Source organism: Tetrao urogallus (genome assembly GCF_951394365.1).
Source record: "Tetrao urogallus genome assembly, chromosome: 1".
NCBI classification, from domain to species: Eukaryota; Metazoa; Chordata; class Aves; order Galliformes; family Phasianidae; genus Tetrao; species Tetrao urogallus.
This window is the reverse complement of record NC_136813.1, coordinates 160,663,305-160,690,773: the sequence shown is the minus strand read 5'-3', so window position 1 is coordinate 160,690,773 and position 27,469 is coordinate 160,663,305. Positions and strand designations below refer to the sequence as shown.

The 27,469-nt window shown below is 38.4% G+C and overlaps 1 protein-coding gene across 2 annotated transcripts in view; it reads left to right on the top strand.

Moving 5' to 3' along the window:
• The window catches only part of SRGAP1 (SLIT-ROBO Rho GTPase activating protein 1), a gene marked incomplete at both ends in the record, with an annotated part of 136,215 nt that overhangs the window by 72,400 nt on the left and 36,346 nt on the right, over window positions 1-27,469 (top strand). For both annotated transcript variants that reach the window (XM_079549702.1, XM_079549701.1), the window contains 5 exons: window positions 6,188-6,250; window positions 14,118-14,300; window positions 14,635-14,763; window positions 23,980-24,201; window positions 24,977-25,078. In XM_079549702.1, the coding sequence (XP_079405828.1) occupies window positions 6,188-6,250; window positions 14,118-14,300; window positions 14,635-14,763; window positions 23,980-24,201; window positions 24,977-25,078 (699 nt within the window). The remainder of the gene's footprint in view (window positions 1-6,187; window positions 6,251-14,117; window positions 14,301-14,634; window positions 14,764-23,979; window positions 24,202-24,976; window positions 25,079-27,469) is intronic.

Sequence of the window (27,469 nt, the reverse complement as noted above, 5' to 3'; positions counted from 1 at the left end):
GGGATGCGTGAAGGAATGTGAGCAAGGCTCTGTGATGTGAGGGAAATGGTGGGCAGGAAGACACATAGCACCTCGGCATGATGTAAATGAGTTTTACAAGCGTGCATCTTCAATGTGGCAATGATTGTTCACCAGTATTAATTTTGAGCACTTATGTTTGGACTTTAGTCTGTCAGGAGTTAGTACTTGTTGGAGAAATTGGTTTTTCCTCTGAGTGCTTGTGCCGACAGGTCGGGCTGTAGTGCTTGCTGCAGAGTGCTAGTGAGGTGATTAATTTGCCTTTAGTTCCCAGGTACAGAACTGATTAAAACTCTAATGATGGTGAAGTTCCAGTTCTGAGTAAAAGTGAAAGCAAGTATGAAATGAGGTGAACCATGTTGAACAGAGAGAAAAACAAGACCAGTACGGGAAGTGGAGCTATTAGCAAATTGTCTTGTTTTATTCATGAAGAACATAAGCTTCCTACACTTAGGTTTAGCTCAAATGGGCAGCTTCAACCATAATTTCTGTCTGATGGTAATGATCTGTGTGACTTAAGGTACTTGGCATCTCAGGACTGCTTAGTTGACATCCACCAGAAACCAGAGAGAGATAAGGTGCAAAATGCACATGTTCACCTGGCAGGCAGAGGTTGCAGGAGCAAATAGAAGATGCACTTAGAATGAGAAATGTGACATCCATCACTTTTTCTCATTAAAATTATGTAGTGAAAATATCAAACAATATCTTCATTCCCTGGCTGTGCCTAGAAGTATTTTTTTTTTTTTTTTTTTTTTTTACTCATGTCTGGTATGTGTAGCAACCCCTTGCTATAGTCCTTATGAAGATGTGTATGGTATCCACTGTTGTTCTACATGAAATGTAGTCATGGGTGGTGTCTCTGCCCCTTGGACTCTGTGCCTTGCCCTTAGCTCACTCTCTGTTCTTCCTGATCTGTACGTTATTGCTTCTCATTCTCATTGTTTTTAATATTTTAACTGATCTGGTGAAAAGATCCCTCTAACGTGCATATTCCAATGGGCCCAAAGTAAATTGTTTTCCTGTTCCTGATTGTACATGGCTTTCCACTTAATGTTAGGACACTTGTTATTTTTGTTCTCCTGGGAGCAATTTGTCATTCTGTTTTACAGAGATCGGGAACCAGTTTCTGTTTAAATCTACTAAATGTAGGACAAAGATAGGATCTAGTTCAAGATACTAAGGCATCTACCTGATGATATTATGTCAGGCTTCTTACTACCAGGGAGGCACTTAAGCTCTTCTATTTTTCAGTTGCTGGCATATAAAAGCAGTGCAGATTGCTGTTCATTCCTGCCTTCTTGTTGCACATAAAATTGCAAACATAAAGTAGCAGAGTTCAGATCTTGCATGCTTGCACATCTCTTCAGGCAGGTGGGGTAGATGGCCTCATGGGGACAATTAAAGAATAAAGCAATAAGGAAAAATGTCAAGCAGAAGGGAAAAGTATTATGCAGAACATTTCATGCAGCGATTCTGGTTGCCCCAGCATTAATAATCAACTGTATAAACACACAGCCACAAAATCCTTAAGCAGATTTGTATATTTATAATTTATAAAAATATATTTTCTTTGGACAGAAACCATAACAAGGCAAGATGAACATATCTTCCAGTGTTTACAGTAAAAGATGCTGGAGAAGCCAAGTACAATAAATATTTTAGTTCCATAATCTGACTATTAGCAGGGAATATGACTACCTGCCAAATCTGTTTGGAAGTTATGAAAATTGTGGAATTGTGGTGTACATAGAGACTTCTCATATCACTTTCTTAAACGTTTAAAGGTTTAAAAGGATAGCAAAGCTATTTGTTGCTATAAACTGGCAAATCTGGGACAGAATGTTACTGTGACACAATAGCTGTGTCAGTGTCACAGCAGCTTACAGAAGCTTCTTTTAAACAAGGGTTTGCGTATCACTTCCCCCAGGGACCAGCAGCAGACTCATTTAAAAGGAATAGTCACAGAATATTTTCCCGAAATGATGTAACTGATAGTAGTACTGTGTGTGCTAAATACAGACAATATTGAGTTCCAGGAACAATTCCACTGCCTAAAGTTTCAGTAAAAAAACAGATGAGTAAAGATTGGGTTCCCAATGGACAGAATGGACAGAAATTCCCTACAGTCTCCAGAGAAAGGGTATTAATGTGGACTAAAATCCTAAGCTTATCAGTTGTTATTCAATAAACACTAATCTTGAGAACATCAGGAGGACTGCTAATAGCATGAAAATTGAGCATGTGCTGAAAGGCTGATTTAAGTACACTCACTTGTGTCTGCTGCACGGGCATGATCTATCCTACCAGTAGTTTAGATATTTGAAAAAACAACAACAAAAACCAACAAAAGAAACCCCAGAACTTTCACACTATGGCAGTTTCTTCAGAATGTCTCTTCATGCTTTGAACCAGATTGGTAGCCAATATATTTTTAACAGCAATTTGCATGGGCTCTAGCATTTTTATTACCGTCTATGTTCTTTCGGTTAATAGATGCTAATACATTTCCTAGGACACAGTGAATAAAGAAGCATCTCAGTGGTTGTTCCTCAGGTTTTAATGGCCTGATTAGAGCTATCAGCTTAACTCCAGAAAAATGCATGTTGCATCTTACGTTCTGTCTGGCTGCCCTGAGGAGAAGCTCCTAGGCATGCTGAACTACTGTGGGGAATAGGCAGCATCAAGGAGAAATAGGAGAGCCATTAACCACTGAAAATAAATGCTCTTCTTATCTGGTGCTCTAACGCTCTGCATATCACACACTAAAAGCCATATTGCTTGCACTTGAGTCAGTATTTCTTGATTATAAATGTTAATGTAAAATGTGTTGGTTCTTGAAAATTAATCCTGTTTATGCTGCCAATGCTAACCAAATTTCCTGATTTTTATTGGACAATTCCACCAAAATCTTTCATCAGAAAAAGACAGAAACTGACATAATATACACAAGTACTGAAGGCTGAGTCCCCAGTTGAACTGATGGAAGGATGACTCATTTGTGATCATGTGGCATTTCTGTGTCTCCCTGATTTTTACTGGGTTTTCTGTTTGGTTGGTTTTTGGTTGGTTGGCTGGGGTTTTTTTGTTTGTTTTTTTGTTTGTTTTTTGTTTTTACAATAGTCTGAAAAAAAAAAAAAAAAAAAAAAAAAAAACCCAGCAAAGAAAATCTCTTCTGTCTCACTTTCAAAAAAAAAAGCTTTTGCACTGTCCAGTTAAATCATGAAGAATGCTTAGAATCAACCTCGCTGTATTTAGGGCTTGAGCTGTCAGCAGCTTTGAAGAGGTGGCGGCTCACCAACAGTTGGAAGGGATAAATTGCTTGGAGCTGGAGTTCAGTTTTTTTTCCCTTGTGAACATGTTTTCATCTAACAGTCTTAATGTCTATTATCTTGTAGGCTTTGTTCTTCTTTCTCCTGAAGTAATTTTAAAAATAGGCTGCTTATATTCAATGCTATAGGAACAGCTTTCCAAGAAAAAACTGCTGGTCTCCATTTCTTGGATCTTTGAGGAGATGTGTAAGCTGTGTCAGAGCTGCACTGCTGACTTTTGAAAGCAGGGTGCCAATGTAAAGCAATGAAAAATGATTCAGAATTTTTGTTAAAGCTTTGACTGTGTTTCCCTACAGCAGCTTGTGAATCTGCAGTCTTTCTCCAATCTTTTCCTCCAATCGTCTCCACATGCAGTCTAGGCACTGTTATACATATGGATTTTTGTCCTTAATATTTGATAGAAATAACCTGATGTTTGCAAAGAAATTTAAGTAATAAGCTTTTTTCTTTTTTTTTTTTTTTTTTTTAATTTTCAAGTTACTGCAGTAGAAAAACATACATCTTGAAAAATACCAAACTTTTACAAGTATAAATAATAGGCGGAATTTCACATAACTGCATAACTCAATTTCAGAGCATTTATCTTACTGGACCTTGGTTACTACAGCTGATGCAGTTGAAGAATTTGAGGAAGAATCTCTCAGAAGTTTTTTTTAACTCTCAACATGAGCCAACAATGTGCATTTGCAGCCCAGAAAGCCAGTTGTATCCTGGGCTGCTGTCATGTCCTGACCATCAAGAGTGGGAGGGGTAACCGGATTCACAAATCCCCTCAGTCAGATTAAGGTAGAACAATACTCAAAGTCCAAACACAATCATCAATTTTGATGTAAATCTCTGTACTACAATTACCTTAAAGGTATTGACACTCGTACAATTATATCTGTCTACTGTGAAGCTGCATCAAAAGAGGGATGGCCTGCATGTTGAGGGAGGTGATTGTCCCTCTCTTCTCTGCCCTTGTGAGGTCTCACTTACAGCACTGTGTTCAGCTCCTGGACCCCCCATCAAAAGAAGGGTACGGATCTGTTGGAATGAGCCAAGAGTAGGGCCATGGGGACAGTCAAAGGGATGGAGCACTTCTCCTGTGAAGATAGGCTGAGAGAGTTGGGGTTATTGAGCCTGCAGAAGAGAAGACTCCGGGGAGACATCCTTGCAGCTTTCTAGTGCCTAAATAGAGCCTACAGGAATTCTTCATCAGGGGGTATAGCGATAGGAAAAGGGGTAATGGTTTTAAACTGAAAGAAGGTAGGTTTAGATGTTAGGAGGAAATTCTTCTCTGTGAGGGTGGTGAGGCATGGATGCAGGCTGCCCAGAGAAGCTGTGGGATGCCCCATCCTTGGAGGTGTTCAGGGCTAGTTTGGATGGGGCTTTGGGCAACCTGATCCGGTGGGAAGTGTCCCTGTACCTGGAAGGGGGTTGGAACTGGTTGGTGTTTAATGTCCCTTCTAGCACAAATCATTCTATGATTCTGCAATTCCATGGTTGTATTTCTAGTTTCTTGTCAGTTAAAAATCATGTTGTGTGTAAGTTGGTAAGTTGGTGTGAATATCAATAAGTGGAAAGGCAGATTCCTTAACATACTACCTGGAGTTGGGTATGACAGTAGGATTGGAATCATAGAATCATCAAGGTTGGAAAAGACCTTTAAGGTCATCTAGTCCAACCACAAATAGGAGAAAAATCTGGTGAGTGGTCTGTTCCAGCTACTGTGTGTGTTGGTTGTTCTTTTCGAAGACGTAGTGGATGGGATGTGTGCTGTGGCTTCTTTTCGTATGAGGTGTTACACTGGAAATCATCATTCGGAAATTGTTATTCCTGCAGGTGTTTTAGTGATGGCAAAGTATGTGATAGCAGCTTTGGAGATTAGCTGCCCCAGAAGATTTTCCTATGGCTTCTATCCAAATACAAAGTACTTCTCATAGCTGATGTCGTTATTTATTACGAAGTTGGAGTTTTTAGAAGTTGGGCTAATCATCAGTACATTCACTGAGGAGGGGGTGCGTGGAAAAAGCATGTATGTTACAATTATACACTGTGCAGAAAAGATGTAGCTAGACTGTTTAACAAGCCGTAGTTCTGTTCTATAGTTGTTTTCCAAAGGCTGTGGTACAAATGCCTTCAAATCGTCAATCTTCAATCTTGCATCTGATTGAACTGCTGTGCACAACTGACAAAGGAATATATTTGAATGAGACTCTAATTAAATGCTCTTATTTTGACATATTTGATTTTGTTAATAACTGCTGCCAAGCATTTCTTTTTTCTGGGTCAGAATGAAAGTAAAGCCAGAGTCCAGGAAAGCTAAACAAAGCTGTTTCAGCAGCCCACTCTGTGAAATATTGTGGAGTTGAGTATCTGTTTCAAAGAGGAGCCACAATTATTTCTTGCATAAATATTTAGATAATTGCATGTGCTGAGAAACAAAAACTATTCTAGATCTAGAACTGAGAGGGACGTCCCTCTAGAGTATCGCATTCCATGTGGTTTAGTTTATGTATAGCAGTTGTAAAACAGTACACAATGTGTTCCATTAAAAAGGCTTATAACATTAATCCCAAACTTTACCCTTTCTGTTGGCACCTAGTCTCCTAATGCTTCATGAGAATATCTCTTAAATTACTTCTGGGTTTCCCTCCAGAAGTTTTCTGTCTAGATGTTGTCTGTCTACCCCTGTCTCCCTGAATCTTTATTTTTAGTGCACTGTAACTGTCAGAATGATGTCTTTGTGAGCTCCTTTACATTCACTAGCATGAACGATGAATGCTAACAGTAAGAGATAAGCTTATGTTGCAGTTTTTGCATTCTTTTTTCTAATGATTTTTTTTTAATTACAGAGCAAAGAGATTGCATTCCAGCTTCATGAAGACTTAATGAAAGTTCTTAACGAGCTTTACACAGTAAGTACAGTATCTTGCCTACTTTATCTTATTCAAGTTGTGTATTGAACTACTTCTGTAAGGGCTAAGTATTCTTTTATCTAGCAGGTTACCCCCAGTGGAGGTGCTTATTTTTGTCTTCTTACACAAGTCTGAATTATCTCTTGCAGAAAGACCACTAACTTGTTTAGAACACATATGCTAATGCTTTCAGGATTAATTTTTATTTTCAGCCTGTTCTCCTCCCAGACTACGCTAAGCCAGTTTATTATAAGTTTCATTGGTTATTAATGAGACATTTCTACTCAGAGCTTACCAGAGCAAGGCTTCTCTCTTTTCTGCCTTTTGGCAAACTGCTGCTGGTGGAAAATCTGAGGAAGAGTTTTGAAACTCACCTACACAGCTCAGTACAGGGTGAAGTCTGAAAACTGTTTCCCAAAATATTTTGGGTGTAGGTACCAACAACATTTTTTAAGAAAGAGCAAAGCAAGGATTTTTTTTTTTTTTTTTAAATATAGTTATACAGTGAAGAAAAAATGGTAATATCCACCTCTTACAGAAGTCTGTTGATTCCTGCTTGTCAGGGAAATAGTATGTCTGTATTTTATCTTCAGCCTGAAAGAGCTGAAACTTGTATGCTCCAGTACCTTACATAACAGTCTCTAGATTGCTCCCTTTCCTATCCATGATATTTGAGAGAAATTAAAAAAAAAAAAAAAAGCAAAAATCCCAAAGCAAAACAACAACAACAACAAACGTGTTATTTATATTAAGAAACAATTTGGGATTTTAATGATGTTTAGGAAAACATCAGAGACCAGCCCTCCTGAGGCAGTGATCAGTCAAACATTGAGTCCTTCTGATTTCCTTTTCATTTGATCTAGGAAAAATTGTGCACTACTTGTAGATGGGTTGACAAACATTTGAACAACTTAGGTGGCAAAAAAAAAGACCCAAACGAATGTGGATCTGTACCACTGCCTTAGATTCTTTCAGACTGTGGTTCAGGGTGGAAATTTCTAAAATATACCTAAAACTTCATTTTTTTAGAGGGTTTTTCTTTAGGGCTTTCTGTTCTTAAAATAGCCACTGATTCTGTAGGGTATGATATTGTAAAGCCTTGTTTCCTCAGGCCTGTTTGTAGTCTGTTAAACATGCTAGAATCAGCTTCTGTAAAGTAGAGGTAGCCTCAGACTATTCACACAGCTGTAGGGAATCAGCAACTGTAGGAGCCATTGCACAAGCAGGACCTCAGTGGTGAGTTAAGTCCTGAAGATACAGGCTTGTTCCAATTAAACACTTACATAACTCCAGTGCCTGGCAAGGCATGGGATTAGCGCATGTGCTCCCAGCATAGGGAAACACTGATGCATGATCTGAAATCCTTGGCTGAATTACCAGCGAAAATCTGCAGGACTGTGTTTTAGAAGTCTCACTCATGTTCATGCTACGTCTTCCCACTGAGAGCTGCAAAAATTTATTCAGATACTAATTTCCATGTTATGTCTTTCAGTGAACACCAGCTCCTTTCTTAGACTTTAAGATTTTTGTTAACTAGATAGTTTCTTTGAAATAGATAAAATACAGAGTATGTGTGCCATTTGAATTATTGATTTTTTGTATGAAATTAACTACATCTAATTTTTACATAACTGCAGCATAGGTGCAAACATCTTGCCATCTGTTTTCCAGTTACAGTCAGTAAAATGTAATATGTGGAGATCAGAACCCTTCATCTAATCAGGTGCAAGTGTGTGCTTCAGATGAAATTTACTACGCTATTAGCTCTGTTGTCCAGCTTTTTACTGATTGGAAAGGACTTGATCAGCTGTAGGTGCCTATATTTAGCCAGATGCAAGCCTTGCATAGTAAAGTGGCAGGATGGTGCTGAGTAGCATCTGTTCCACTGTTTGCAGCATTAGGGTGATCATCAGCTTATCTGTGTAATTTTCTGTACATGAAGTTAGAAAGATACCTAGACAAATGGAAACACTCATACATAGGATTTTAATTCTGTGTAACATTTACTGTTTAGAGAATGAAGTGATAGTGACCTTACCTAAACAAATATCAACAGTTTTAAACTCTGAGAAGTATAAAAAAAGCAAAATTAGTCTTGTTGTTGTGATATAAATCTTTCTGTCCAAAAGAAATCAAAAGGATTTCAAGTCAGTAAAAAGCACAGCAATATTGAAGTCTCTCTGTACAATATATTCTGGGGGGTTTTTTTGTTTGTTTTTTTAAAGGAATGGTGCTTTCATAACGTGTAACTGTTAAAATGTAAAGCCTTACTGAAGTTTAAATGCCCTGAAGCAGCTGCGTGAGGGGACAAATATCAGTTTGTCGATGGTATTTTTAATGGTTGAATTCAAGCACAACCTACTAATGATCAGAATAATAAACTTTATTCGCAATGATACTTATCAAGTATGATAGTCATCTGTATCACAGAAGATGCCAGATATAAAAGATGATTTCATGACTCTTCTCTGAAATTATAGACTACATTTATGCCTTCAAAGTTCCTCATAATTATTAACATCTTTATGGGTCATATCTGAATACTGCTGTAGTTAAGGAGTTCTGTCCATCGGCATCAATGGTCAAGTTCCTTAAGTCAGTAAGTCCTGCTCTAGATTTTGCAAAGAATAAACTGTTCCAAGGGAATTAAAAGATAAAGCACTGAGAAGTTGAAAGTACTTACCACCTCCCACTGAGAATGCACAGTGATTTCCAATTAAAAAACTTCTTTCTGTTCAGAGATAAGTGAAAATTTCAGTCTGTCTTTCAAGAAATTACAGAGTGATTTGGCTTTTTACTGAGTGTGGAGAGCTCAGAACTGCAGTCAGATGTCCAAAGCAAAACAGACATCTGGGTCCAAAACCCAGACATTTTAGAACGTTAAATAACTGTTCTTTAGAAGTGCACTCCATTAGGAGATCTTTCTCCATGCTTACACTTTAGTAATTCCTCTTTTCCCATTCGCATCACTAGAAATTATCTTGAAAGTAGGAGATATGTGTGATAGGTCTTGTATTTGTTCCCTTGGAGTATTCAATGTCTTGTGTCATCTTAATTAAAATTATGCATCACATACAGGATTGATAAAAAAATATAAAAAGAAGATGATCCAGGGCTGCAGAATGTGTTCTAAGAACCTGTGAGTGAAGTAGGTTTATTTTATTGGAGTAATCAGAATTTTTTATAAGGCAAACTTTCCTTTCTAATTTCCACCTCTCTTCCATAGAAAAGATTTACTTAAATGTTACATTAAATATTTGTATGTTTTCTTGGTTACTCGCATTACTAGTGAAAATAGGTTTTAAGACTCTTTCATTTTTAGGTCTCAGTATTTTATGCTCTGCTCCTAATGTTATTACTCAAAACATTACGCTAAAAATAATTGAATAGCTAAGCTTCAGTCTGTATCCTTGCAAGTTCAGTAAACTATAAGTGGCAAGTACTTTTAATTTATGCATGGCTTTTCTCTGGCTGTGCCGGACAACTGGTATTTTCAGGTCTGCAACATCCTAGCAACTGCATTCATCTCTTATTCCTCTCTATTACTTTTTCAGCCAGTGTTATTAGTCCTATATTTTACATAAGGAGCAAGCAGGAATGAGAAAAGAGGAGCCTACTTCTAGGTGGTCAAAGAATGAATTTTTGTTCCTAGCAATTACAGAAGAAAAAAAAAAGGATTGTCAAACAGAAGAGTATAAGGGTTTGGGTTGGGGTATTTTGTGAACTGAGAGATTAGAAATCTTGTTACATGTTGAATGGAAGAGGAAATAAATCACTCATTTTACACTTTATATCACTGCTGCAGAGAAAGCTTCCCAAACTCTTCTTCCATTTCTCTTGAAAATTACAGTATCTTGTAATATCTTCATGTCTTCTACTTGGTTTTCCAAATTATACTTCCCAGCATCACACTTTTAGAAATACAGGAGTACAAATATAGGGCTTGCAGAAAAACAAAAATGTCCGAGGTACAATCCAAAAGAAACAATTTAATATTAAGTAAGACTAAGGCAGCAGTCCCACTTGCATTTTCCACTGTTTTATCTCACTCATTAAAATTTTGGCTGTTTAGTTTTTGAGAGTCATTGCTGCCAGGTTTTCTTTTTTTCTTTACTCATTAACGTGGAATCTGGATTCTTTGTAAAAAAATTACATTCAATTTATTGTAGTACATCAGACATCTGAGAGCTGGTGAAATTGGTAATTCTGCATTGATAGTAATAAATCAGTGATTGTTCCTGCAGCCACATCAGAGGCTGTCTTGGAAGTGATAAGAATGCTGAAAACGTTTAAATATTAAGCCTGCTTAACTGCTAGAGGCCAATGATGTAGTGGAATTGGCATAAGATTTTACTTCCTGGGGAAAGCGCTAGCTGATCTGATATGATGAATTCCTTGCAACTGCACTTTCTAATAGAATTCACTACTTACCAGAGTCAATTTTGGAACTATTCAGACTCAGTAATTCCAACAGAGATGAACTTCTGCTCTGTTAAATGCTTATTTCCTGAGAAACGCTATGAAAAAGCTATTAATTATGCCATTTTATTACACAAATAAAGCATGTTACTTTGACTACTCATGATAAATACAATGTGTTTTGACTTAGAAACATTCAGCCAGTAGTTAGGTTAAAAAATTTTTTAGAAAAGAAGCTTTCATGTATAAAATGAAGGCCACAGCCTTGCTACAGGAACATTCCTCTTGTAGCCCATGAAAGTAAGGCACTAATTGCTGTCCTGTTGCTTCACTTGTCCCAGTAATTATTCTGAGTTTAAATAAACTGATTTTCTAAGTGCTGAGTCTAATGTTCCTTTCACCGTTCTAAGTGCTGTGTGCTGCCCTTTCATAGAAATGATGAAAGTTTATGTCACTAAGCGTAAAGTGTGTCACCTGCAAGTAGGAGGGTACATAGTTTGTATAACATTTACTTGCAGTCTGACTCAGTTATCTATCAGAAATCTGTATTTTACATTTTCCATCTGCAGTAACAGACTTGCTAAATTAGTCAGTGATAAACTCACCATTTGATTTTAGAAAGGGACTAGCATACATTTAACAATGCTTGCTGAGTGCAGCAGAAAGTGCAGTTTGTCTGTCTTGATGGCAGTTCAGCATCTGCAAAATTACAACCTTGTTCTCTTTTCGGTGTATACCTGATAGCTGATCAATAAGCACTTTGGAGACTAATAAAAGTTGGTTCAGTGATGGATACTCCCACAGGATAGTCTATCAGTTCAAGAGCTTGGTGGGCATTTGAAAAGCTATATCACTTATTTCATTAGTTGATTTGTCATTTGAATAGCAGATCTATGGATTTGTTACATATTTACAGCCCTGGGATCTGTGGATCTCAGAACTCTTCTTTCAGTAAGTCTGTTTTCAAGAATTAGACAAGCCTGTTACTGTCTTTTACACAATTTAACAATCTTTTAAATACTTCTGAGAGAAAAGGTGATGTGATGTTAAGGGAAAGATTAGTATATATGTAACTCAGCATGCAAATTCTAAGCTAATGATGGTGATGGATTGATGGTTGGATTAGATGATCTTAGTGGTCTTTTCCAGTCTTAATGATTCTGTGATTCTTACACAAAACTTGGCTTTCAGTCAGGGTGTATGGTGATACTGGGTTTGGTTGTCTGTGCTATGAGCATGCAGTGAGTGGAAGAAGTGATCTTCAGTGATGCAGGGTTAGTGGAGTCAGTGCAGAGACTTCTGAAACTTCTTGGTGAGAGCTGGTAGTGATATATTTACGCTCTTTCACTTAACAATGAGGCAGGCTGAAATGTCATAGCCACTTCAGAAAGTCACTTATGTAGTATGTCCTAGTATGCTGAGCTATGTAGCACTCAAAAAAAACACTTCACAAACTTCAGCATTCATTGCTGCCTTTATCAAGAAGTGACAGAGCAAGGATTTGTTCTAAAGTCAAGTGCTTTGAGATGTGCTGTTAGCAACCTCAGAGATATTATTGTTTTCTCTTTGATGGCAAACAAACAAACAAGCAAACAAAAAAAAAAGGAGAGTATAAAACAAAATAACTTTTCTAGATGATAAGACAAATAAATTAGTTTCGTCTCCTACCAACTGAAAAGTTCCCAGATCTGACACTGAACAAAAAAAAAAAGAAATACCTGTACAATTCTGTAAATAAGCACTTAAGAACTGAATACAAAGACCAAAACAGAAGGGTGAAATCATTGTACTTGATTGCCTTTTCCTATTGTTTTTAATAGGGCCATATCTCTTTCTGTGCCTTTTATTATTTATTTCGTACATAATTTCTTTAAGAAGTGCATTCCTTTTCAGTAATTATTTCCTTATGTCTATGTGAGTTAAAGTCCCTGGGGATGGATATCAGTGGAGGTATATCAGTGCAGATATAGGAAGCCAAGCATGGTATGTAGTTAACCTGAAAATAGGGCAGATCTCAGCTCTGCAGGCTTGCATCCTCTTCCCAGCCCAGCTGCTTATGCCCATCCATTTAGACTGAAGTCACCAGCTTTTCCCTTTGTGCACCCTTTTGGCAGAGAAGTGTGAACATGTGTAAAGTCCTGTTGCATAGGACTTCAGTTATGGATCTCTTCACCACTCACCTGATGTGGAGTTCTACTGGTTTGTGTTGATCCATGCTAAGCCACATGCAGGATGGCTTGAAGGTTGATAAAGGTTAATTTACACCCTTTAGTGTTGTCAGTCTTTGGATTCTCTACGGGCTGCCCTAACTTCTCAGAAAAGTTACTTGTCTCATTTTCAAGGCAGTTTCCCAAACTAGTCTGTCTCTTCAGCAGCCATGCAAAACCCTGTTGAAGGTGTAACAGCCCCTTTTACTCCTCCATGGCTGCATCCTTTGCAGGAGAGGCAAGTGTTTGCGTGGCCTGATCCCAAAAGTGACATCTGCTGGAGAGAGAGCTCCAGCATCCTGTGAAGAAGAGAGGAAGACATTGTCCTCCTGGGGATGCCTCCCCACCTTGTTCCTAACTTGTATCTTGTGTGTATTTGTAGTCTGGTGGCCCAAGCTTTCTCAGCTACAGAGCAAGTGTGCGTGTGGGAGGGATGCTGCTATTAACTTGGGGCTATGAGGGACTGTCTTTAAGGCTTATCTATCAAACCGCTCTTTCTCCAGATCATGTCTGGAGAGCTGGCCAGTTCTATGTCATGCCTAATCCACTGCCTGCATGGTTGAACACAATTTCTTTCCGGGCCTTCAATACCAATCCATCTAATTAGGGATGTATCCCCAGGCTGAAGCTTCCTATTGCTTCTGATTCCCTGTCCTGTCCTCAGAGCTAGATGGACCTCCCAGTCTCAAACATTTGATGTCCCCAGCTGGGCCATCATTAACAAAGTACTGAGCAGGTGAGATAGATTTGGCTCTAATATTTAGTTTTATTGCTCATCATTTCTGATTTTTTACAAAGATGAAAGTCCTGAAGTATAATAACAAGGGTTTGGTTCTTTCCTGATAGAAAAATAAGAAAAAAATCCTAGAAAATATTTTATACAATTACTGACTGAAATATTTCATAGCTTTCTGCTTAATCACCTACTAAAATATTTCTGAGGTACAGCGCCTTTCTCAGCAGAAGCAAGGCAGAACACAAGACAGTCTCAGACACTTATATGATGACTAGTTCTCCATCATCTTCCTCTTTATTCACTGTGCCTGTTGAAGCACTCTGAACATTTGGAGTTTTATATATACTTACTATTACTTTAAAGTGAATAGTGGCAATTCTGTTGACCAAGAGAATTACTCAAGCTCCATCTTTGTAGGAGAACATTTTACTTAATGGCCCCTGTCATTTTTCTATTTGTACGTTTTTACTTTCTCCTAACTCCCTTTTCATTCTGTCTTTTGCAGGTCATGAAAACATACCACATGTATCATGCCGAGAGCATCAGTGCAGAAAGCAAACTGAAGGAAGCAGAGAAGCAAGAAGAAAAACAGATTGGGAGGTCAGGAGACCCTGTTTTTCATATACGACTAGAAGACAGGCACCAAAGACGGAGCTCTGTGAAAAAGATTGAAAAAATGAAGGAAAAAGTAAGTAGTCCTTTTATTTTGCTTCATTTGAAATAAATTCAGTGCATTTCTGATGTTCTGTAGCACGACATTAGGGAAATCCAACTGGGAAATAAAATTAAGCAAGGTACACCAAATAAGCTAGAAGTGGGTTATAGACAATTTATTGCAGTTCAGAGGGAGGAATACTTTATTCCCAGTACAATTCTTACTATATATTACATTCTTTATACGTATAGTCTGACAGTTAAGGTTTGTTTTTGTTAATAGGAATGTGCACTTGAGTCGTTACTGCTTTTGCTAGATAGCAACAATTAAGTCATTCAAAGACACTAATGTACAATCTCTTTCCTAGCGTCAAGCAAAATATTCTGAAAACAAGCTGAAATCTATTAAGGCCCGTAACGAATACCTGCTCACCCTTGAAGCAACCAATGCTTCTGTTTTCAAGTACTATATTCATGACCTTTCAGATTTAATTGATGTAAGTATTTGCACATTTGTTTTTAATATCCTCTATTTTTATTTTCAAAGGGAATAGATCTTATGGATTGCCTCCAATATGTTCATCATGTATAATATAAGTTTCAGATTTTCCTGTTAGCTTAACATTTCACAAAATAAAGAACCAATAAGATGCTAAACCTTCCTCTAAAGTTAGAACATTATGTTTCTTCCCCATGTGGCAAGAACAAATGTGACAGGAATAACACACAAAAAAAGCTGAATATTCCATTTTGTACTACAGAGGTATTTCTGGAGTATAAACATTTCTTAGTAGAGAAACATCTTAAGTGGGCATGTAATGATGGTATTCAACTCAATAACAATAACTTCTTTTGTGTCTTCAAAATCATTTAGATTCATTCACTTAGTAATTAAATTGGCTACATGCTAGTTTTTTTCATGTATTTTGCAGAACACGCAGAATCAGTTCTCTATATTTTCAACAGAACTTGTTACTGATTTCCAGTAGGCCATGAGAACATCCTAGGAGTATGAGGTTATACAGTGATGCTGATCTATACCAGCGTTTTGCCTGCAGAACATGTATTAGTGACATTCTAGATGACACAGAGGGCAGAACCCGTGCTCTGTCGTGTCTCACCCTCTTTGTAAACCAATCATATATTTTTAAAGAAAATTTGGTTACAGCACATACAACCTCAGGAAGCAACATAGTGTTAACAACACTATGTTAACTGGAGCAGGCTGCCCAGAGAGGTTGTGGATGCCCCATCCCCGGAGGTGTTCAAGGCTGGATTGGATGGGGCCCTGAGCAGCCTGGTCTGATATTAAATGGGGAGGTTGGTGGCCCTGCATGTGGCAAGCAGGTTGGAGATTCGTGATCCTAGAGGTCCCTTACAGCCCTGGCCATTCTGTGATTCTGTTAAATGAGTCAGTGGCTTTACCACTGATACTTAAATGTGCTTTCTCCCGTAACAATGACATTTGTTACTTATAAGAGCAAATAGTATTCACCCACTGTCATTTCTGTTGGGAGGTTCAGTGCAATGATAAGCCAGGTTTTGGTTTGTTGTACAGTATAAATTAATTTAGCATTTTACAAGAATTTTTTTTATTTCTACTGTCTGCAGTTGCAAAGCTTGATAGAGAAAGGGGAAGATACCTTCTTGAGATGAATGGATTAAAATAGTTGCTTGCATTTTATTGTATTTATGAGAGGACTGGAGCACAGGTCTTAAGAGGAATGGCTGAGGGAACTGGGATTATTTATCGTGGAGAAGAGGAGGCTCAGAGGAGACCTTATTTCCCTCTACAACTACCTGAAGGAAGGTTGTGGCGAGGTGGGAATTGGCCTCTTCTCCCAGATAACAGTGATAAGACAAAAGGGAATGGCCTTAAGTTGTACCAGAGGAGGTTCAGGTTGGATTTCAGGAAAAATTTCTTCTCCAGAAGAGTTGTTAGGCTCTGGAATGGGCTGCCTGAGGTGATTGAGTCTCCATCCTTAAATGTGTTCAAGAAATGTGTAGATGTGGTACTAAGGAATGTGGTTTAGTGGTGGTAGGTGGATGGTTGGACTAGGTGATCTCGGAGGTCCTTTCCAACTTTAATGATTTTGTGATTCTATTGTTTCGTATATTTTTAAAATATTTGTACATAGATTTAGATTTTTGTGTATGAATATGTGTATATATGTACAGTTCTGTAGCTTTTAAATACTGAGAGTCAATTTTCTTTGTCATTTGCTTTCTTTAGTAACGTGAGGGCTGCTCCAAAAGCAGTGCCTCCTATTTTAGTATGTTGCCCATAATGCCAGAGGCAGATGTTGGTGACATGGCAGTACTAAGTTGAACCATCCTGCCAGTATTCCATAATATTTTGTTGCCATGTGACAGATGGCAGCAGAAGGGTAGTCTGACAAAATTACATCAGACATGGAAGTACTTATGAAACAGAGGTGCGTCACTGAATTTCCCCATGTGGAAAAAATGACACCCACTGACATTCATCAATGCTTATTGAACGTTTATGGAGACCAAACAATGGGTGCGAGCGCAGTGAGGTGGTAGGTAGTGTGTTTCAACAGTAGCAACAGTCATGTGAAAGACCTGCCATGATCCAGATGGCCCAGCTGTCACACCAAGAAATGAAGAGCATCTCCATCAGTTCATCCACAGGAATCAGCGGATTGCAATCAGGGAACTGTGTATGGAGCTGAATATCAGCTTCAACACATTGGAAACAGTGATGACAGTGTTGCATTATCAGAGAGTTTATGCCGTGTGGGACACAAGAATGCTCACACAGGAACAGGAAGAACACTGCAGGCAAGTTTGTCAGGACCTGTTGAGCCACTGTGAGGCTGAAGGTGGCAGTTTCCTGAACTGCATCATTACCAATAACAGGATGTGATGCCACCGCTACAAGCCAGAGTCAAAATGGAAGTCCGTAGAGTGGTGGCATGTGAATTCACAGAATCACAGAATGGCCAGGGTTGGAAGGGACCTCAAGGATCGTGAAGCTCCAACCCCCCTGCCACATGCAGGGCCACCAACCTCCCCCCATCAAAGAAAAAGTTCAAGACACAGCCCTCAGAGGGTAAAGTGATATGCACTGTCTTTTGGGATACAAAAGGAGTGATCCATCTGGATTTCCTGGAATGAGGACAAACCATCAATTCTGACTACTGCACTGTGACATTGACAACATCCAGAGTCAGGCCAGTGAAGAAGACAACCTTTCTCTTGCAACACAACAAGGCTCCATGCCAGTTTAAAGACTGTGGAGCACATGGCCAGTCTTGGCTGGACTGTGTCACCACACTCACCGTACAGTCTGGATTTGATGCCTTCTGACTGTGTGGGTAATGTTTTCCTAGTAACAGCGCCATCATAGCAGCTGTGAAACCACGGGTCACCTCCACTGGTGCTGATTTTCACAAGTGCAGCATGCAGGCACTAACATGGCAAAAATGCATAGCTAATGGTGCTGACTATGTTGAAAATAGTGCTTGCAGTTGAGAATTTGCTCTATCAAATAGTGTTATGTGCTCTTTGTATCTGTTTCAGTTTCCATGGAAACAAATAGGCATTACTTCTGGAATGACCTACATTCATTAAAAACTTGTCAATTTTGTTGTAAATATATCCTTTTACCTTCCAACTTTGTTCCCTCCCAGTGATTTTGGTTTTTTTTCTTCTTTCCTATAGGGTGTGATGATGTGTCTTTTTTTGCGTTTTGAGTGTTTTTCTTTTTTCCTGTTCACAGTTTCATCCTGTTTTGCCTCCTCTGATTTCTTCTATTTTATTTTGCCACATGTCTTTCTATGATCTACAGCCTTACATCTGTACATCTTGCTCAACCCACCTGTCCTGCCCAGGAAATGAAAATATTTAACAAGATGCCAACAAATAGTTAATGAAGGCAGAAAACTAAGGGCAAATGGCATACCTGCTATGGTGCCACCCAAGTGAGAAGTTATCCTTACATAATCGATAATTTTCCTGATAATTGCTTAAAGAATGATGAATTTTTAGCTTTTAGTTACAGCATGTCTGATAACTGTGAACTTTATTGCTGCTTTCAGGTTGCTGGAAGGAAGGAAAACTTTTCATAGAATCATAAAATGATCTGGATTGTAAAATACCTTTAAAGGTTATCTTGTTCAATCCCCTACTGTGGTTGGAGACATCTTTCAGTAGGTCAGGGTGCTCAAAGTCCTGTCCAAGCTGGCCTTCAACACCTCCAGGGATGGGGCATCCACAGCATCTCTGGGCAGCCAGTTCCAGTGATTCACCACTGTTGTTGTGAAGAATTTCTTTCTTGTAACTAATCTCAATCTACCATCTTTCCATTTAAAGCCACTACGCCTTGTCCTGTCATTACACACACAAGTAAATTCTCTCTTCATCTTTCTTTTAAGCCCCTTTAAGCACTGAAAGGATGTAATAAGGTCTCTGTGGAGTTTTCTCTTATTTAGGCTCTCAGCTTTTCTTTGTAACAGAAGTACTCCAACGCTCTGGGCATTTACGTGGCCTTCTTCTGGACGTGCTCTAACAGGTCCATGTCTCTCTTGTGCTGGAGGCCCTGGAGCTCCAGATGGGTTCTTACAAGAGCAGAATAGAGGAGGACAGTCAGTTCCCTTGACCTGCTGGTCACACTGCTTTTTGCAGCCCAGGATACAGTTGGCTTTCTGGGCTGTAAGCCCACACTGCCCTTTCCATTACTGTTTTGTAATACTTGGCTAATAAATGTGTAACTAGAATTTCATTCTGAGCCAACTTAATCTGATTGTGATCTTGTTTAAATGAAGTGTCTTGCAGGCATTTGTATTTCATCAGAATATTCTGTGAAAGCACTGGTATCTAGACAGAATGTTTACTACTTCACAAAGGAAATGCTTTCTGTAAATGAAAGAGTCTTGGCAGGATTTTTGTGTTATATCATTGGAATGTGAGACATGCTTCCCACTCACCATATGTTGCAACAGTCCAAACTATCTCGTTCTGTAAATCTATTAGTGTAATTGAACAGTTCGGAGTTGTCAGAGCAGTGGTGTTTTGTTTTTTTTTTTTACCTTTTCTACTTTGTCTATCTGCCTTTCTTCTTTTCTGTGCTTCCATGAACTTTGTCTGTGTAGGAGGGGATTACATACCCTCTGTGTCTGAATTCCTGCTAACGTGGAAAGGATACAGATCACTCTGAGCTGTTGGCATTGCCCATAAATGATATTGAATGCTTTCCAACTTTACTGATAAGTACATCTGATGAAAATTAGATAAAGACATGGAGAAACTCAGTGAAGTATTCAGTATACTGTTTGCAGCAAGATTGGGGAGGATTGTGGGGTTTATTTTTTTTTTATTTTTCTTTCATTGGTGTTCCTCTATAGCTTGATTTGTGAGACTTGTGTGGAAAATCCTAAATTGCAGCTCCATGGCTGAGCTCAATGTGAACTGCTCAACTCATTCACTTCATTAACAAAACTTGGGGCTTCTTATTTAAAATGATGCGTTCATCTTAAGCCCTTGTGATTTAAAAATATATATATATATTGCTGGAGTCTTAGCCAGGTGTTTTAATGTTAGTAAGCTGAGGGTTGTGACCATTATTTGCAAAGAAATGGAGGGATGAGAAGGATTTGATGTGCACAGTATGTTTCTGCCCTGTCCATATTGTTTTAGAGGAATTTGTTTTTTCTGTTGAATATTTCTTCTCTGTTGGATATCTAGTAGGTTCTAGTTCAAGTGAGGAATAGGATTAATTTTATTCTTCATGTGAATCATGCAGAAAACAGCACAGTGCTTTTTACCTCGAATACGCTTTATTTAACACATAGAATTTTTTTTAAATTCTGGATTTTTGATGAGCAATAGTGTACACACCATACTGACTGTTGATGCCAAGATATGTCCATATGTCAGAAATTATTATTCGTTTATTTAAAGATGTCCATGTAATTGCATTTATTAGCCTTATCTTATGGGTATAAGAGGAGGGTAGGGACCTTTTCTTCCAGGCTGACCATACACTTGTGTGGTCTGAAGGTGAGCACAAGGAAACAGTGGTCAAAACTAATTTGACTGTAGTTCTGCTTCTAGAATAAATACAATGTTTATGTTTTTATCTTCTTTAGAGTGGAATTTCCAAATCTCTAATTGCAGTCTGCATGCCTTGGATGTTAGGAAGCTAGAGAATATTTCGCTGTCACAAACTTTATTGGTTAAAGATTCTTTGTTAACCATCGATGGAAGCAATTTTAAAACTAGGCTAGAGTTTGTGCAGCTCAGTCTGTATTAAAAATTCTCATAAATAGGACATGTGCAGTCAGATCTGTTTGATTTGAGCATTGATGTCTATGTAAGACAAATGATTAGAATGTGACTTACTCAGAGGTTAAGACATTTTTATGAATTTCTCTACCCATGGCATTAGTATTTTAGTATTGTTACTGAAATGAAATGAAGATCATCTTGGATACTTGGTTGCAGCTCTGTGCTAAGCACTGCAGTCTGTTTTGTTCAAGCCTAAGTATACTCTGGGGTGCAATAAAGACAGTAAATGCTCTTGAGACTGCTTCAGATTTAATTCCAAATAAGTGTAAAATGCAAATAACAAAATTAATTTTTCACACATATCCCAAATGCATCACTCATCTCCCCCAACTTTGCCTCACCAAAAGTCTTTATGAATCCTGAAATGCAATAAAATTCATAGTCTGTGACTTCATTCTCTCATTTCTCATCTTCATTTCTTACTGCATCAGCAGACACCATCTCTCTCTAGGCTGTAGATTGATAGCAGGTCTTATTAGCCATCCAGGCTGTCAGCTTGCTGTGCTGATCTTTTGATTAACAGTGTGGTTGCTTCTTTAAGCTTTAAAAGTCTTTTGGATCTATGTTTTTTTCCTGAAAATCATGTGTTAATGCATGAATGTGTGTATATTTGCATACATATGCGTGCATGCATACTTCTTTTGCAGCACCTGAAGGCTTGGGGTTTTGTTGTTGGCTTTTTTTTCCAGTGCTGTGGGGATAACAGTTTAGTAGCAGTGCCTTACCTCATTATTCTCAATAATGAGCATATGTATCAAGCTCTTTCTCCATTGTAGCCTCCTCTATTTCTAAACCATGGCTAGTACTAGCTGGTTAAACGAGTGCTCTTGTCTCTGAATAGCTGTGAGTTGATACTGTTACAGAGCTGTTCTCAGGTTAAGAATATCTCCCTAATTTAGAGAAAATGAACTACCTTCTGGCAGAAGTAAGACTTGCCAAGTTTTATGAGTGTTCATTTTGCTTTTAAAAATATAATGCTACTCAGACAAATTCAACTTTTACTGAATTTTTTGAAGTCAAAATCCAAATCCCAGCATTTTAAGTTTGATTCAAAGAGCCATTGGTGATGAGGCATTAGTTCAGGTTCTAGATTTTGTTACTGTTTGCTCCACTGGCGTTAGTTTTGCAGGAAAATACCTTAGTCTGCTATAATACCTTAGATTGCTCTGCTTCACTTGAAGAATCCATGTTCTTGGCTGAGAAGCCGTATTTGTTACTCTGTACAGCTGTCACTGCTTTCAAAAATAACTGTGGTTTTCATTCATGAGGAGGCGATAGTTACTGAGTAGATTAAGGGTTAAATGGAGAAGGTTTTGCATAAAGCTGCAAGGCTGCAAGCTTATATTTCAACTTGTGAAACAGCTGCTTCAGAAACCCACACATCTATGATTGTAAATCAGTGAGCTTTCTGTTAATCCTCCAAAATTCAGGCTCGAGATGCCTGTAGTTTTATAACACATGGGTAGTTGGCCATACTAAAGCTAGCATTGCCCTTATTTCCTCTCAGTTAAATCTTCCATGAGGTCTCTCTGAAACTAATGCACATGAAATAAAACAGCTGTCCTCATCCACTTTCTTATCATCACTTTTAGTCTGTCTTTTTCATCCAAGGTAGTGAATTAAATATGAGATCTGAGTTGATGCAGAACGAGAGAAAAACACCAGGAGATTTTTTTCCTTTTAGAAACAGTATTTTATAGAATGGATGTCTTTGAAATATGGATGGCCTTTAGTATGAAAGCTGAGTGGCTCTTCTGTTGTATAAGTGCAAAAGAAAGAGGATAAGCTGCGTGCGTTTGATTGAACATGACGTTCTTTTTTTTCTGTAAATAGTTCAAGAGCTAGTTTATGGGTAGAACAGTGTCTCATTGCCAGTAACTACCCAGAATACTTGCTAAGCCCAAAAGTTTGTCTGGAAGTTTTGGCATTCATATTGAGTTCAACAGACAGCCTTGACAGATTTCAGAGCAGTTTAATCACTCATAATGAGTGTATGTGAGGCAAGGTGTGAGTGGTTTGTTTATTTTGTAAAAGGAAAATGGGAAGGATTCAATGAAGCCTAGGAGTTTGTAATAGCTGGGAAGGGGGGCTGCATATAGACAGTGGACCGAATTCAGATTGCTTCTTTACCCAAATGCAACTTGCAGGGAAGGATGATTTTAAGCTGTGGGGGATCACCTGGGAAAGAAGAGGGGAGTGGAGGCAGCGTGCTGTCTGTCTGCGCCAGGGAGGCATTGTCCTCTGACTGGGACAGATCTCTCCTAAAACTGCAGTGATTTCCTGCATACACTCTATGAGATGGGAAATGCTGGATATTTTTGTCTGCTGCTGACTGTGTACCAACAGATGTTTGGTCAGTTTCACTCTGTACTGAGCCAAGCCTAAAGACACGTTTCAGATTAACATTGCTTTGTATACAACTGTTAGCAGATTGATGTTCGAGTATAGATGTGACACGAAGGTTTGCATTACTTGTGCCATTACCTGGAAGCTCACTGAGTAGAAGTTGAAGATATTGTTTACTGTGTAATGTGTGGGGGAGTTAAGAAAACAGCTACTTGATATACCCCTGCTGTGACATTTTAAAAATATATTGAGCTGTTCCTCTAAAATATTAAGCAATCATGAATAATGCAAACCTAGCATACTTAAAATTCACGAACAAACAGAACTTTACCAATTAGATTTCAATTACATTCCAGTGTTATTCTCACTCCTAGAAAAAAAAGGCATAAATTATAACTTTCTGTATTTAGTAATGATGTGCACTGCTGCCTCTGTCTGAGCATAAGGTAAATATGCCTGTACTGCCAAGGGAAGGGATGTTAAATCATTGTCACTGCATCAAAAAGCATCTTAAATGGGTCACTAATGTGGGAAACAGATATGGGGCTTTTTGGTTGGGCACAGCCATTATTAGCAGGAAATGGTTAATGTTCAGTTAGGTGCTAGCGTTGACTTAGATGGTAGAGAATATTAAATCTGTTTGAATAGATGACCTGACAGTTATACTGAAAAGCTCACTTCTTTGTGAAGTCCCAAACTTTTTCTCTGTAAATGTGATCATAGCTTATCTGAATCCAGAAGACGAATTGCCATACTTGTACACTTGATCTCTTTTCTAAAACAGTCCTTTAGTTTTTGCAGTAGGATGAGAATGCAAAATACTTACTGTCTTAACCCTAATACTAAAATTACAAGGTATTTCATAAAGTATTTTGAAGACAGAAAAGCTCCTAGACAGAAAATTTTAGTGATAATTTGTGATCTGGGGTACTGGAACAGTGTTCCTGCTTTTTAACTGGTTTTTATCTCTCTTTATTGTGTTTCTGATATTGCAGTCCTGGCTATAGTGTTCCTGCTTTTTAATTTGTTTTCTTCTCCCTTTACTATGTTATTAGTGTTGTGATCTTGGATACCACGCAAGTCTGAACAGAGCCCTAAGAACGTATCTTTCTGCAGAGTATAACCTTGAAACTTCCAGGCATGAGGGCCTTGACATCATAGAAAATGCAGTTGACAGCTTGGAGCCTCGAAGTGACAAGCAGAGATTCATGGAAATGTTCCCCACTGCTTTTTGTCCACCAATGAAATTTGAGTTCCAGTCTCATATGGGTGATGAGGTCTGTATAGTGACAAATATCCCCCCAGAGATTATTTTTGTTCCTGTAGAAAAAGACAGAGATTTTATCACCTTTTACAAAGTCACAGCTCAGTAAGAGCTGCTGTTGCTGTCCAGAAGCAAATGGTCAGCAGTAAGCTTTTGCAAAACTTGCAGCACTGTTCTGGAGTTCTTCAGAGTTCTAAAGTAAACGCTGTTGTGTGTTACAATATTCAGTATTACCCATTATGACATACCAGGACATTTTCTGGACAGCCTGTGCTCAGCCCAACACTGACGTGCAAAGTGACTTTGTCTTCACTACCTACTTCTCCTATAATGGCACTTGTGATTGCTGTTCGAGGGCAACTGCAGATCTCCAAGTTGTGCTCACTGAAATGTAGTCCTTTCCCCTTCTTCCTCTCTCATTTTGTCATCTGATTATTTCAAGAACACAGTGCTCCCCAGCTGCACTCTGTCCTGTTGTTTCAAAGGCTGGTAGAAAAGCAGGATGCAGAACATACATCTTTAGGGGAAGGCAGCTCCAGGGTTTGCATTTCTATGTGACAGAGAGTCAACAGCACAAGACAGTCATGCAAATGTTTGGTATTCCTCAGACGTATATAGTTCCATACTCTGTAACATATGAATACTTTAAATTTAGATGAATACACTTTGTCTGCTTTATTACATTTTAGTGGCTTCGGTGGGAATTCCATAGCGATGAGGAGAGCAACTGAAGAATTGATTTCATTTTTCTTCCTTACATCTCACAGCTCTTTCTGATTGCTTGTTAGGTTTGTCAAGTCACTGCCCAGCAGCCTGTGCAAGCAGAGCTTATGCTTAGATATCAGCAACTGCAGTCACGATTGGCCACTCTCAAAATTGAAAATGAGGAGGTAAGGTCTGTGTGTGCATGGGCTATGCGTCAGGCACCATTTCATAATTTTGTAATTTTATTCTGCTTTCACGTTTATATTTAGCAATTCATAAATGTGAAGAATTGTATGAAAATATGAAAATGAACTTCATAAACTGTGTAATGTCTTTCAGCAGAAATAAGTAGTTGTTTTTTTCTAACACTTGTATTTACTTCACCCTGGTATTTCAGAGAGTAATTCTACATAATTCTACTCCTTAAGGAAACTCTTGTATTCTACCTGGTGCGTTTTGGTTTTTTTTGTTTTTTTTACCAAATATTTGGTTGTACACACTCTTTTGTATTACTGTTACTCTTACTTACTGTTACTCTGTTAGCACGCTTTTGAATTACTGATATCACTGTTTTCCTGATAACTTCTCTGTCCAGTTTTAGGGAACTACTGAACTGGAAAGAGTTGAAACATGCTGATTTTTTCCTACATTTACATGCCTTTCATTCTGGTTTACTTCCTGAAACCCAGATATCCTAGCATAGAACTTAATTTTGAAGATCACTGGCAGAATGCTATGTAGAACCTCCTTTTGTAGCCACTTTTTTGGATGTGATAGGCATGGAAAACCACAAAATCTGCACTAAGCTTTTTCAGTTGTTCAACTCTTTGGAGATTAAATATGCATTCGGATACAAAACTACCACTTTTCATGTCTGCTACAAAATGTTCGAATGTGTTGAATTTGGGGGCATTTCCAGAGGTATTAAGAGAGCACCATTTAGGAAGTGTCATCAAATGTCACCAAGGTCTGCTTTTCTGGAAGTCTTTCTTGTTCAGCTGGTACCTGTATGATGCATTTAAAACTCTAACAAGACTCCTGATGTATCTAACTATGTAAAGGTGTGTGTGTGAGCACTACATTTACTCAGAGTGCTACAGAATTTTTTTTTTTTTGTATCATTTAAGGATAGCTAGATCCTTGCCTGCTTTATAGGTATTTGTGAACTTCGCCTTTTTCCTGTCCATGCAGTCACAGTAGTGAGTTTTATGCGTCAGTGAAAACTTGTAGGACATATTTTATTTTTGCATCTTTGTGGCAGAAAGCTACTGATCACACCTGGTGTCTGTCGTCTGTGACCACCCTCTGTCCATTCCCCAGATTGCTACTTCTGAAGGTCAAAGGAATTTAGACTGTCATTTGTGGTAGCTTAGTCAAAGTCTGCTATGCTTTCAGCTGCAGCTATTTATAAACAGGAATACTGAATGATTGTCGTGGGAATAGCTCACCTAGTAAAATAAAAAGCTGTTTTGGTCAAGTGCAAAAAAACGGTACTGTTCTCTTTCGTCTGGTATAGCAGTAGAAAGAGGCCCCACTATGGGTAGAAATTGAACTTTTATCCAATTTAAGGCAGTGTTAAAGGCCTTCAGTTTAAATGGATATCTGGACCTAAATTAAATCATAGAGGCTATTTAATTTTTTGGTGTAATTTTTTGATAAACTTTTGTGATTCAGGTTTTTCTCATTCTATGTTACATCTTGAATGCCTAGAACAAAATATTGAGGTCTATGAGACCTGTGCGGTGGTCTTAAAAAATAAACTAGAATTCACCAAGTGTCTCAAGGTAGTAAAGACAAAAGGAAATAATTTTTTTCACCAATAAGTACAAGGGCATAGAGGGAGAAATCATGTTGTCAGGTACAAAGATATTTTCCTACATAAGAAGTGTACATGAGTCTTTTATCTCTGCTAGAGAGTGAAGCAGAACTGAGAGGTAAATGACATCCTTGTCAATCTTGCCAGTTATTGCATTGTGGATACACTGCATCCCCTGTTCCATGGCATCCATCCCCTGGTTTCCACTATGACTGTTCTTTGCAATTTGTAGGAAGTGCTGTGAGGCTGGTCTAAGTTTTGTTTTTTTTTCTCCAGCCTTCTTTCCAGCTGTGTTTTGTACTTATGCAGTGCAAACATCATTATGCTTCACACCACAGCACTCTACATAACAGTGCCACAGATTTTTGTCATAGAGGAACATGTTCTGCCAACCAGACCCTCTAATGTACACATTCAGCCTAGCAGATTAGCCGTATGCTGGAGAGTTGACCCTCCAGAACAGCCTATCACATTTATTGTTTGTTGTCCCAAATTAGGGATCATAATCAAATCATTCCACATTTCTAATTTCAGGAAACAAATGTTTGAGAATGCTATGCAGTCATCAGAAGAGTACATCAATGTTTGTGGATTGTACTGTGGTAAAGCAGGGAGCTAGATGTGAAATCTAATTATGTCATTCTTCTGTTATGTAGATATCTGTTATAGAACATCTTATTTTTCACATTCACATGACACAGTTTGTTTGGGAGAGTGTGCCAGAGAAGTGTGCCAGAGAATTAGTATGAATAATGAACTT